We start from the raw sequence: 12,920 nt of genomic DNA, 5'->3' as shown, positions 1-12,920 counted from the left end.
AAGACAAAGAAGCTAGACGACGCTTTCGCAGCCCAGAATGGGTGTCTCCCGGTTCAACACACAATTCCTTACAGATGGCCCTTCGCGCTAGATATCGTCATGACGCAGGTCCGGGCTTTGCCGAAGAAACGCCTACTAGAGTTCCAAACGCCATTCCTGACAGTTGCCCCAACTGTGCGATTCAACGTCCTTGGCGAAGGATTCATAACTATAGACCCGGAAAACATTGAGACCATAATAAAGACAAGATTTGAGGACTATCATCTTGGCGACCGGAGCAACCAACTCTACCGTTTACTAGGCGAAGGCATATTCACACAAGATGGCTCCGCCTGGCAACTATCTCGCAGAATATTGCAGAAACAGTTCGTGAGAGTGCGGGAAGCCGGAATAGCGGCTTTGCAGGCTCATGTGGACACCATGTTGGCCAACATCGGGGGCGAGGATATAGATAATGGCACGGTCGTCGACTTGCAGCCGCATTTCTTCGAATACACGCTGAACACCACTACGCACCTGCTCTTTGGAGAGCCTCATAGCGCCTTACCTAAACTTGAGAGAGATGCCCTGCGCAATGATTTCGAGTACGCCAGCCAGGTGTCTGCCAATCGAATGCGTCTTGCAAATCTATGCTGGCTTTACACGCCCCCTAAATTCATCAAAGCTTGCAGAAATGTCCGGAACTGGGCGCAATTCTTCGCAGATAAGGCACTGCATTGCCTTCATACCGAAGGCATAGAGGCTGCTGGCCAGAAATACCCCTTCATCGTTGATTTATGGCAAGAGCTGGGCGATAGGTCCTTGGTGCGGGATCAGTTGCTGCACGTTTTGATTGCAGGTCGCGATACGACTGCATGTCTGTTGAGCTGGACGTTGTAAGTTGCGAAATGATCTAGTCGACTTGTACATGGCTTGTCACTGATCCTGTACAATGCCAGTTTCCATTTAGTTCGCAACCCTAGGGTTATCGTCCGGCTTAAGAAGGAGATTGCGGATACATTACACGGAGATTCTCGAAAAATTACGCGTAACCAGATCCAAAAGATGACTTTTTTGCGATGCTGTCTGAATGAGAGTAAGTGAATACTCGCGCTCTCACTCTCTGCTTAGGCCAATACTCCGGGTGGATGCTAATTCTTAGATCAGCACTTCGACTGTATCCCCAGCTCCCACTCAACGTACGTTTCACTGTTCGTAACACTGTCCTTCCGAGGGGTGGTGGTCCGGACGGGAAGTCTCCAATGATGCTTCGAAAGGGGCAAGGGGTCGGCTGGTCTCTTTATCATATGCACCGTTCGGAAGAAATATATGGATCGGATGCTCGTGTCTATCGGCCTGATAGATGGTTGCAACCAGATCTGCTTCAAAAAATTAGGGTCGGCGCTGGTTTTGTGGATTTTCATGGTGGGCCACGCGTCTGCTTAGGAAGTAGGTGACCCCTTTCATATCTGCACTCTGTCGAGCTGGAAAGTTTTACTTATGAAAAATGACTTGATTGCTGACGACTATGCATGTCAGAGGACTACGCCTTGATGGAGGCTAGCCTAGCCGTTGTAGAGATCTTGGAACGATTCCCTAACATTCGACTTCCGCCAGGGATACCAAACGAGCCTGTTGGAGCAGAAACGCAAATTTTGACCGTGACAGTCTCCAGCGCTGAAGGCACTAAAGTGTTACTAGATTAGTTGCTGCCTTGAATCCGCCATGGGTATGAGAAGAAAGGACAATCTTCCGGCACAAACGTCTTTTGTAAGTCGTAATGGCACTCAAAGAATGCGAGGGACACATTTGCTCAGAGACTTATAAGCGAATTAGGAATATCAAGGTTCCAGGTCAATGCGACTGACACTTCCGCTGATGTTGTGATCGCCGACATTACCGCATGTGCTGTCGGCAGTATCCGGCGAGCTTTATCTGACCAATCAAAGAAAACTCTATGACAAGGTATACGTGCCCACCTAGATTGCATGGTCGCCGAGGTTATTTGTACATAAGTGCGCTTACAGCCGGTAGTTAGAGCTGATAAGCAAGATTTGACGGGGATTGTATTGTACCACCAAACGCGAGACGACTTGTCGTACCACAGACAGCAAAAGCGGACTCAAATGGGGTTAAGCTTTGGCTTATGGGCCATTGGGCCCGCACATTCTGATAAGGTCGGCGTGAGGCGTACACGCAAGCGAACAAGGATCAACATGTAACGTTAACCATAACCGGCAGGCTGGTATACTCCCCGCACTTGCGCGCCCTGGGATCACAACCGACTGGGCCCGGAAGATAGGAATGTTGGAGGCCGAGCTCTGTGGTTCGATACGTTGAGTCTCCATGAAGGACAGGCGGAGCCCTTGGAGAAAATGGATTCGTTAGTTAAAGCTGTGCCAATGTCCTTGGCAATCGCTGCCGCCAAGTCACTGCATCAGTCTCAAACCCAAGCATCATGAAGAACCCTTTCAAGCGAAGTCCGGGCCCTGCAATCGAGGTTGTACACGCCCCTGCGGAAAGCGATGTGAGTGAGAAAGCGGATAATGCCGCTGGAGGTGTCGATGTCTCCGAGGCGGCAGCGGACCTAGAAAAAATTGCCCATGCTCATCAATATGACCCCAATCTTCCGCAAGAAAATATTGATGCCGTCAAGAAAGCTCTGCGCGATGGAGACGCCGAAGAAATACTCGAGGCCGATGCGATTTTTACTGAGAACTCGCCATACGCAGAAGTGCGTGCCGCTGTCCGCAACACTGACGGTGGTGAAGTTGCCAACACAGTGCGTGCCTGGGTCCTCGGCATGGTTTTTGTAACTCTTGGGAGTGGAATCAACATGTTTCTCTCCATGAGAAGCCCAGCTATTAGCTTCCCGTCAGTGGTGGTGCAGTTGCTCGTCTATCCCATCGGATGTCTCTGGGCCAAGGTCTTGCCAACCAAGGTTTTCAATACCTTCGGTGTCCGATGGACACTCAACACAGGCCCGTTCACCATTAAAGAGCACGTGGTCATCACGCTGATGGCGAACGTCTCCATTGGATATGCCTATAGCACCGACGCGCTGCTTGCGCTGCAAGGGAAACCCTTTTACGTTAGTACTAAAACTTCCTGTTTGTTAACTTTCTCTCATTTCCGAGAGTTGTAGACTGCCCTGAATGGAGGAGATAGTGTGTTATAGCAGGTAGATCCTAATGATAGCTAACATTGCATTGCACACTAGGACATCAATCTTGGTTGGGGATTCGCGCTGTTGTTCACGCTCAGCTCACAGCTGATCGGCATTTCCTTTGCCGGTATGTTTAGGAGATTTTTGATTTGGCCATCGGCTATGATGTGGCCAAGCATTTTCTCGAACACGGCGTTGTTTTATGCGCTGCACGATAAGAGCAAACATGACAAGGCACAAGCCAATGGGTGGGAGATCAGCAGATATAGATACTTCTTCTACGTCCTCTGTGGAATGTTCTGTTACTACTGGATTCCAGGTGTATTGTGGCAAGGATTATCTGTATTTGCCTTCGTGACATGGTAAGTCAGATTGTGGCTGAATTGGCCAAACAGACTAATAGTTGTCGACAGGATACGCCCCAACAATGTGGTCCTAAACCAGATTTTCGGAGGCTTTACTGGCCTAAGTCTGATTCCAATCACATTCGATGTAAGCAAATATTCGATCTATTGTTTTGCTGCGGGAAATCAAATAGTAGCAAACAAGTCCAATACTAACCCATGATTTTGCTAGTGGACATATGTCAACGCATATTTAGGCGATCCCCTACTTGCCCCAGTCCACACTCACATAAACACACTTATTGGCCTATTTGTGTTTGTGATTTTGACAACTATTGGCATAACCTATACTGGATCGGTGTATGCGGACTACCTGCCCATGGTTACCTCTCAGACCTACGATAACACCCAAAGCGCGTATAATGTCAGCCGAATCCTCAATGCAGACCATACCTTCAATCTGGACAAATACAAGACTTATTCGCCCCTCTTTCTCGCGCCTACGTTCGCACTCAACTACGGACTGTCGTTTGCTGCGTTGACAGCTGTACTTGTTCATACAGGTCTCTTCCACGGGAAGGAAATCTGGTACCGATACAAGACAGCTCGTAACCAGGAGCCGGATGTGCATTTGAAGATGATGAAGAAATGTAGGCTTCTCAACACTCTCGTTAAACGTCCTCGATTTCGTTAACAGCGAAGTCTCTGTAAGTACCGGATGTTTTTGGGTTCAAGCTTTACTAACTAGAGCTGTCACAGACCCAGAAGCCCCCGACTGGTGGTATGTTGTGTTGTTCATATTAACTACTGCGATGGGCCTCGCATGCTGTCTTGCATATGACTCGCAACTCCCTTGGTGGACATATTTCATCTCCATTATTCTGGCACTGGTCTTTGTCATTCCTACCTGCTCAGTCTTGGCTATATCGAACATAGCCCTGGCGCTGAATGTTCTGTCTCCGTTCCTGGCCGGTTTCATGATTCCTGGTCGGCCCATTGGCGTGATGATATTCAAGGGTAAGCACATTGTCACACTAAATATAGAGCCATACACATTACTCATACACGTTCAGTTTACTCCACCATCGTACTTGGGCAAGCCCAGACCTACAGCTCTGACTTGAAGATGGCGCACTACGTAAGTCATTATAGAGGCACTCGCCTCTCAGATGTCATTCGAATGGGCACTAGGAACAAAAGGGTGGCTCACATTATTTACAGATGAAGATTCCTCCCAAGACGACTTTCTGGTGCCAGGTAGTAGCGAGTATATGGGCCGTAATAGTCCAAATTGCTACAATGAATTGGACTTTAGGGAATATTCCAAATTGCTGCGCAGCGTAAGATCTGTATCCCCCTCTTTCATGTAAATCTCCAGCAGAATATCGTAACTAAAAGAAAGCTCCAAACAGCAACCAACCTGCTAAGTTTAGCTGCCCGAACGGCAAGACGTTCTTCTCCTCGTCTATCGTTTGGGGTGTCATCGGACCCCAGCGCATGTTCGGCACAGGCTCCATCTACTCTCACTTCAACTGGTTCTGGCTGATCGGTGCGACCCTTCCCCTTATTATCTGGGTGTGCACCCGGAAGCTCCACCTGGGATTCGCTCGGCACCTGAACGCGCCTGTGATGCTCGGCGCCATGGGGTGGCTGCCGCCCGCCACGCCGCTTAGCTTTTCGTCCTGGGGGCTATTCGGCCTCCTGTTTAACCACGTTATAAAGAATCGCTACAGGGGTTGGTGGCACAATTACAATTTCGTTACGGCGGCTGGACTGGATGCAGGTCTAATCATCAGTACAATTGTTATCTTCTTCGCCATAACACTGCCAGGAGTAACAATACCACAGTGGTGGGGTAACGTGGATGTCTTCAATACCCTGGTAAGTGCTCGAGCTAGAAAGGTCCGCGAGAAAACATAGTGTGCTGACCGGAATACAATTATAGGATGCATCCTACGACGCCTGGCTCCAAACTGTTCCCGATGGAGGGACTTTCGGTCCTGCGAGTTGGTAGGCTATTTGGAAGGCAGGAATGAGAGTTCCCGGGGAAGTGGCGTGTGCGTAGAGGAACATCTTATCATAGATTGCTATCTTGTGAAAACTCTACTCTACTCCTGTGTAATAGAATTGACAAGTCCAACAAATCCAAACATTGAATGATTTCGCTACTCTATCTTCCTCGAATGTAGCATGAGTGCCTGGTCGTTCTTTACTCTCCTCTTCAAGGCTAGATTGTAAATGAATCGAAGTTGGTGATCTTGGCAGACATACTGACATCAATCAAATCATGCTCGCCGCCGAGGACGTATCAACAGTTTGGCCGGCTAAAGAAGTTCCTTGCGTAGGGAGCACTGATGCGGTCTCTTAGCTGGTTCTTCCGCGCCCACCCAAATGTATCCGCCTTGCAGGCATCCATGACCTCCGTGTAGCTGGCGGCTGTCGTGGCCACGCGCTGCGGTACTAGTGGAAGCTCACACCGCACTGCGGGCGGTAATGGTAGATGAGTGCCGATTGCGCAGCGGCCGGCAGATGTTCCTGGATGAGCCGCTGAACAGGCCGCCCAAGAGACCCCGGAGATCAACATCGAGACCCAGGTTGACGTTCAGAAGGCCACGGAGCTTCAGACTCAGCTCAATATTGTGGGGGTCAATTGTGGGTATCTCTCTAACGTCGACGTCAATGGTGGTTGAGCTGCAATACGGTGGTAACCGCACCGGTACAGTAACTGGCACAGGGGTTTCCTTTGCAGGATTACTCTCCTAAGGAAATGGGACACGACTACACTGGTCAACGGTTGACTGTACGGGTGGAGGACGAACAGAGTATCGCAGCGGATCAATGGGCCTCGGAGTTTCGATAGGTGTCGGCGTGTGAATGGTAGGTGTGACGAATGTCTGGTCAGGCAGGACGGTAACTTGGTGCTGCTCATCAATGTTGATGTTTATGAAGCCGCATTGACCGAGGCTGATGGCAACGGCGATATCGACGGTGCAGGCCCCTGTTGAGGGCAAGTACTGCACACCAAGCTGGGTAAGAATTTGAACGCCTACTGCTGCCATTGGGAGAGAATGCATGTCCGACGTATTGATTTAAATGCTTGAAATGTGTTGTGGAAAATGATCAATAAATGGGAATGGACGACGGAAACAACCAAGCGGAACGAATTACCAACTTGAAGGGGCAGCTTGCCACAGGGTGTAAACAGGAGCTCAAGATCTGTCGTATCGGGATATGAAGCGAGTGTGTGATTGTTGAGATGGTACATGAGAAAGTAAGCTTAATGATACGAAATGTGTTGCCTCTTACTTATAGAACCAATTGATCCAGTGAACTCTGGGTATTAGTGCAGATCTTTGTCTTGAGGGTACTTATTGAATCCCTGGTATTGAAAACATCAGCCGCAGCATTGTCCTATCTCCTCAGGAAGATTGAAAAGGCGTAAGCGCCATAATCACAGGAATCGACATGATTGGGTCTCTAAAGATTGAAAGGGGTAGCTTTCTCACGACGCCGATGGATACATTTCTCCAACTTGAAAGATTGTCATCAAAGTCACACCAAACCAACCATCGCTATTCACATAGGGGAATATGTTCCCAAGTTAGAACTCGTGATAAAGATGATCAGATGTCAATTCCAAACGCCTTGGCCTATGTGTGTCGTGCATACAATAGTGTATGGAAACAAGAAATCACGCCATTGTACCTCCTGTGCCTCGTCAAACACTTGCCATATCTCGTGTACCAACGCCATGTCATAGCCCTAGAGAATACCAGATCAGATCTGAGCATAGCTAGCCCAGACGACGGATGAAGAATCGGCTCATGGTATGGAACCTCGACGTGAAGTTTGCCGCCACATGGCCTAAAGTGTGTGATGCAAGTAATCCAACAAAGCGAATTCGCTTAAGCGCCACCGGCACTAGCAGTGGGCTTGTGGGCCCTGCGGCCAAGTAATGTCGCTCCGTCAAGACTCAACTCAAAGGGGGCCTTCTGCTTGTTGCGATCCCGGACTTGTTGGCGAGCCGCATGAGCTACAGCAGCGCTATGTTGCCCGTAGCCCTTTTCGGTAGGCTTCTCGGCTTGACGCTCTCGGTCGCGCCCACGTTCCTGGCTCTTGCCCAAATTCGTGTCCCGCATTCGCTGTTCCAATTGCGATGCATCCGTTTTGTGCACATACTCGGGATCAGACTTATCCTCCTCCTCGTCTTCTGACAATTCGTTCAGGTTCGTAAGACGAGACATTGCAGCACCCTTGGTTCCGATTTGCTTCCTGCGCTTGGCCTCTTCTTCCTGGCGATGTACCGAGTATCCCACATCGAAGATCTCACGCAGATTCACGGCGCCAGGAGAACGGAAGTCCATTCGTCTGTCGCCGTCCACAAATCGTGAGGCGTCGAAAGCTCGAAGCATGTCCCCACCCGCGGCCTTCTTCTCGTCACGCGGTGTCGGCCCTGAACCTTGACGAATCCAGGGGTGCGCCAAGAACTCCGTAATAGTGTATCGTTTCTCCGGATCGACCGTCAGCAGATGGGTGATCAAATCCTGAGCGGATTTCGAAATGTCATCCCACCACGGTGACAGGAAGGTGTACTGGCCCTTGGCGACCTTTTCTGTAAGAACCTCGATACTCTCGTCGTAGAATGGCGGGAAGCCGCACAGCAATGTGTATAGCACACAACCCAATGCCCACATATCCACTGACTTGGAGTAGCGTTCGTCCTTGACAATTTCAGGTGCGGTGTAGCCGACTGTACCACACGGCGTCATGGTCGAATTGTCCCACACGATCTTGGACAATCCAAAATCGGCAATCTTGATTTGACCAATACCTCCGGCACCATGTCCGGGTATGTACTCGCCTTCGTCGACCTTGTCCTCGTCACCTGGCTGCTTGGGCTTTGGAGATTTGGACGGCACCACTGGTATGGGTCTGAACAAAATGTTCTCCGGCTTGATATCACTACCAACTTACGTTAGCTGATTCGAAATCATTTCATGTCAAATGCCCACGTTGGTTTGGCAATCATAGGCGAAATCGACGCCAACATGTGTAGGGTGAAGTTGTGTACATACCGATGAACAACACCTCTCTCTTCGTGGAGATACTCTAATGCCTCGGCGACTTGAGTGATGACATGGCGTGACAGGTCTTCGCTGAAGTATGTCAAGCGCACGATCTGGTGGAATAACTCGCCACCAGGTGCGAGTTCCAGTATGATGTAGTAATATTGCCGCGACTCTGAAAAGTCAATCAGCTTAATGATGTTAGGGTGGTCAAGCTGGCGCATGATCTGCACCTCCTTGAGAATGTTTGCGCGCTGCATCACCACGTTAGCGTCAAATCAAAACGAGGCTGGAGGCTTTCCAGCCGTAGGCGATGATGTGAAAGTTTGACGGGGGGCGAGGACACCGTGACAAAACACCACACAGGAAAACGAAGGAGAGTAGTGCTTATGTTTGTGATGTGGTAGGACACTTGACACTAGGAAAAGAAAGTATCTCGCACCTCTGCAGCTTTCGGCACCTTCTTAAAGTCCGGATGTAGATGTTTGTTGCCCTATATTATCGGCCCCTAGTTGGTATAGGAGACTTTTGAGGAAAACGCAGGAAAGGAAACAACGAGGCAGAGTAGACAAAAAGAAGTAGGGGATGGTCGGCAACCAGATAGAGGAAAATACGTGGTCGGCGACATCAACTCAACCATTCGCGCAACTCACCTGCATGTTGTTCATTTCGAATTTCCGCACGACCTTGATGGCGACCTCGCCAGCGTCTCCGGTCAGGTCGCGTGCCCGGTATACATTACTGAAGGCGCCGTCGCCCATCTTCTCGACGAGCTCCCATCGCTCCAGCCCAGGGTACTTGGGGAACTTGCCACGGCTCTCATTCTCCTGCTGAATCAGCTTGGCGACGTGGGAGTCGTCGTTGCGCTTGCTCTTGGACTTGGCCGACTCGACTGTCTCCTCTGCGTGGTGTGCGGCGACGTCATTGGCCTGGGCGACACGGTGCTGGTTGTCTCCGGGCTGAGCAGAGTAGGCGTCCGGGATGGGTTGGGCATGGTGTTGTGCGGCCTTCGGCGGGGGGACCGACATTGCGGGTTCGGTTACATGAGCCATGGCCTTGTGTGCAGATGAGCCAGTTGGTGGTGAATGATCATGTTTCCGTGGAGTTTCCTCCTGGTGGTTGTTGTTCGTCCTGGCCTGCTTGCCTGATGGGGGAAGAGATGATGTCAGTGGGCACGGCACGCAAGACCGGGGTACAGGTACGGAGTACTGTGGTACAGGGGGCCCCCCAACGGAAATGAGAAACCACCCAGCACCGAGGACAATGCTGTCGAGAGAAAAGAGAGCCAAAAAAGAAAAACAATGGGGAACAATCGGGAGCCGATCGTGATTGACCGAGCTGCCTGGGGAGCAGGGGAGGGGAGCGAGTACAGAGCAGCGCAACTTACCGTGACGAATGAAGTTTTTGAGCTGCTGAATCGTCGACATTGTGCCGCGCAGGAAAGACGTCACAGGAGGCGCCTTTCACCTTCCGCTCTTCACTGGTCGCCTGGCTGTGTGCTGCAACACGCAAAGGGACTCGACAAATGCAAACGGCACTCTCTCCAAACTCTCAAGATTGGGATCAACCGTAAATAGCGCAGTCGTGCAGACCCGGAGAGTCTGTTGGCTATGCGTCGCGGGCGCTGCTGCTGCTGCTGCGATATGCTTTGCGAAAAGTCCGGTCCCACGGTCGAGCGATACCTGGAACTCGAGAGGGCGATGATGCAAAACTTGGCGGGCGGTGGCTGCCGGGTGTAGTAGGCTGGAGGGCGGGGTTCTTTTTTCCTCTTCTTCTTTTTCCCTTTCGTCTTCTTTGCAATCAGATCTATCGTTGATGCAGGCGGGAATTCGACTGGAGCGCTGTGAATGCCTTTGGGTCTATATGAGAGGGACGGGAACGGATTCTTTGGGGAGGGAGGAGGGAAGAGTGAGGTGCGAGTGGATGCCAGTGCAGATTTGAGAGCGAGGCGCCGCAGCTGAGTAACCAGAGGGCAGAGGAAAAGGTGACGATGCTGGTCCTTGATTTGATTGCGACAGTGTGCCCAGTGACAAGTCCAAGTTCAAGTCCAAGACCCTGGAAACGGCAGCCCGAGATTCAGGCCGTGCGCGATGATGTAGTGCCCACGTTCCCAAGGATAGACAGCCCACCCCCTACTAACCTTACCTTAGCCTTCTGGGCCCTGGTCAAAGGCAGCCAAGATTGTAGCGAGCAGGCGAGCAGGCTGCTGGGAAAAGGTGGCTGACAGACTGCTGGATTTGGCGCGAGACAGACAAAGCGACGAATCACGGGGTGGCGTGCCAGAGCCGGGGCGGATAGTTGGAGACCTGTTTAACACGGTCGTCATAAGGCAGACAGAGTGGAAAGCGCGTCAAGGAATGATGGAGCTGGTCAGGGGGTCTGTAGGGGTCTGGTTCTTTGCGGCTCAAAGAGGTCGATCAGCTTGCGTTTCATCATCGTCGCTATCATTGTCATCACCAGTCCAATCATTTTGTTTTGAAGAAGAGGTACTGCTGTAACTACGGTACAGCACACTCCGGGGACCCGAGTACAGGCGGTCTATCGCCATGGAAGCGTGGATCATTGTCAGAACGGTGCAGGGCCAACTAATTCCCTAGGTACCTAGGTGCCCAGTTTCTGCTGACTGTCGAGTGCGAAGGATTTAGACATCTGAAGTATACTTCCGCGCAACGTCGTGGGGCAGGCAAGATTCATAGTCGTCGCAGCCAGTCCACCTGTGCCGGGCATCCCTACAAAAGCAGACGGGCAGCCGACTACACAGTAAGCTGGCTGAAGATTGCCCAGGCAAGATACGGTCCAGTGGAAGCACGCGGGGCACGTTGGCAAGGCAATCTGAATGTGAATGTGATGCTCCACCCGACGACCTAGTTCACAAACCCCCGGTTTCCATTCGTATCGCATCGTCAGGCCCCCTGCCGGCGGGGGTCTCAATCCTGCATGCTGAGATGAGGACCTGCCAAACGGCATTCTTCACCACAGGGCCTTTCCTCCCCATAGCCAAGATTCCTCGGGCACCCGAATGCCCTATGCCAATTCCCGCCCGCTCCCTGTCGCCTTTGCCCCGGCGGTCCCGCGTGCCACCTGATCCCAGATTGCCGTCGCCATCCATGACTCCAGTCCTTGGAGAGTCCGTCGCTTTGCTTTAGCGAGGGGTCCATTATGACGTATGGAGCAGCGTCATACCTGGCCGGTCCACCCCTTCAGACGAACCCCTTCTTGGCCTAGTGACCTGGGCTCGTGTCTTTCAATTGGTGGCCGCTAAAGGGTCGCGGAACGCGCTTGACGCACAAGGGCCCGCAGGGGTTCGCCGTAGTTACCTGGGTCGCGAGATCTCTACCCAGTAAGCCGGCTCCCCGAGAATTGACAGCGTCATTTCATTCTCACTACAGATCGTACTTTGGGCAGGTCTGGGAAGGGAGACATATGTCCGGTTCTACTATGCGGCAGGCTTTTTGTGTGTATACTGTATGCTTGCGACACAGCATATAGCAGGGCTTGTACCACGAGGCAGGTTTGCGCAGCGAGCTACCTCCACCAGAGGAAATGGTAGACTAAGACCTGCTGCTGCCCAATCTGTTGTATTCTTTGAGCGATGCGGGTTGGGCATGCTCCGGGCCCCAAATGAGATTACTACCAAGACAAAGATTTTATTGACTTTGATATGCCTATCAGTCTCGCCAGTGTTGATCTTCCCAACGCTCCCAACCCGTTCCTTGCGGTCCGATCTGCACAGATCAACGTACAGTACAGTGCAATTCGCGAAAGCCACATTAGACAATGCAGCTATCGCGTCCAATGTTGCCATTTGGCGCCCGCCCTGGTCTCCTGGTGTCCAAGTACGTAACGGGGGGTGGAGTAAACCCTCCGCGGATATCTCAAAAGTAGAATACATACAGTATGTGCTCCTAGTACAACTTACAGGCCGCGTTCTTGCACCTCATTCTCGGATCAAAAGCTGCGCATCGCTGCGACCCCTTGTCACGGAGATCTACATGTTTTTACGAGGCTTTCTCTTCACGGCCTGGTTCTATACTACGATCACTGATGGCTTGAATGCCTACGTTTCCCCTCGCTTCTGTCGTTGACGACTTCGGGAGCTGTGGAGGGCTGGGTTCTGGGCGGATTACCGGTACCACCCTCCCCCACTTTCACAGCTAGCCTAACGTGCTTGGTGGGCTTTGTCGTTCGCAGGTTGGCAGGCAAACCCATGCTGCCATGACCTGCTGAGATCAGTACTGCAATCTTGATCATCTCGCCCATCTACGAGCTCAGTTCCACAGGCACGGTTTCGTGTCTCTAAGATCCGAAACGTTTCCAATCAAGAGCACATTTCAGGCTCGCATCATGCACAAAAAACAACACAAA

The 12,920-nt window shown here is 51.4% G+C and overlaps 4 protein-coding genes across 4 annotated transcripts; 2 read left to right on the top strand and 2 right to left on the bottom strand.

Annotated features, from left to right (window-relative positions):
- Positions 1 to 99: 99 nt before the first annotated feature.
- On the top strand, positions 100 to 879 carry JN550_004311 (uncharacterized protein; the record flags this gene model as incomplete). The annotated part of the gene is made up of 1 exon (XM_049315813.1): positions 100 to 879. One exon carries the CDS (start codon positions 100 to 102, stop codon positions 877 to 879), a length of 780 nt encoding a protein of 259 aa, XP_049173849.1.
- Positions 880 to 2,437: 1,558 nt separating this feature from the next.
- Positions 2,438 to 5,503, top strand: JN550_004310 (uncharacterized protein; the record flags this gene model as incomplete). Its single annotated transcript, XM_049315812.1, has 9 exons — positions 2,438 to 3,070; positions 3,200 to 3,507; positions 3,559 to 3,637; positions 3,722 to 4,139; positions 4,249 to 4,506; positions 4,563 to 4,627; positions 4,711 to 4,829; positions 4,902 to 5,370; positions 5,435 to 5,503. 9 exons carry the CDS (start codon positions 2,438 to 2,440, stop codon positions 5,501 to 5,503), a joined length of 2,418 nt encoding a protein of 805 aa, XP_049173848.1.
- A 457-nt stretch (positions 5,504 to 5,960) lies between these two features.
- Positions 5,961 to 6,548, bottom strand: JN550_004309 (uncharacterized protein; the record flags this gene model as incomplete). The annotated part of the gene is made up of 2 exons (XM_049315811.1): positions 5,961 to 6,248; positions 6,309 to 6,548. 2 exons carry the CDS (start codon positions 6,546 to 6,548, stop codon positions 5,961 to 5,963), a joined length of 528 nt encoding a protein of 175 aa, XP_049173847.1.
- Positions 6,549 to 7,394: 846 nt separating this feature from the next.
- Positions 7,395 to 9,982, bottom strand: JN550_004308 (uncharacterized protein; the record flags this gene model as incomplete). The annotated part of the gene is made up of 4 exons (XM_049315809.1): positions 7,395 to 8,451; positions 8,565 to 8,809; positions 9,209 to 9,699; positions 9,943 to 9,982. The coding sequence occupies 4 exons, from the start codon at positions 9,980 to 9,982 to the stop codon at positions 7,395 to 7,397; spliced, it is 1,833 nt and encodes a 610-aa protein (XP_049173846.1).
- Positions 9,983 to 12,920: the final 2,938 nt, after the last annotated feature.

This window comes from Neoarthrinium moseri (assembly GCF_022829205.1).
Source record: "Neoarthrinium moseri strain CBS 164.80 chromosome Unknown scaffold11_Wmoseri_CBS_16480, whole genome shotgun sequence".
NCBI classification, from domain to species: Eukaryota; Fungi; Ascomycota; class Sordariomycetes; order Amphisphaeriales; family Apiosporaceae; genus Neoarthrinium; species Neoarthrinium moseri.
The sequence above is the reverse complement of the archived record's forward strand: the minus strand, read 5'-3'. Positions and strand labels throughout refer to the sequence as shown.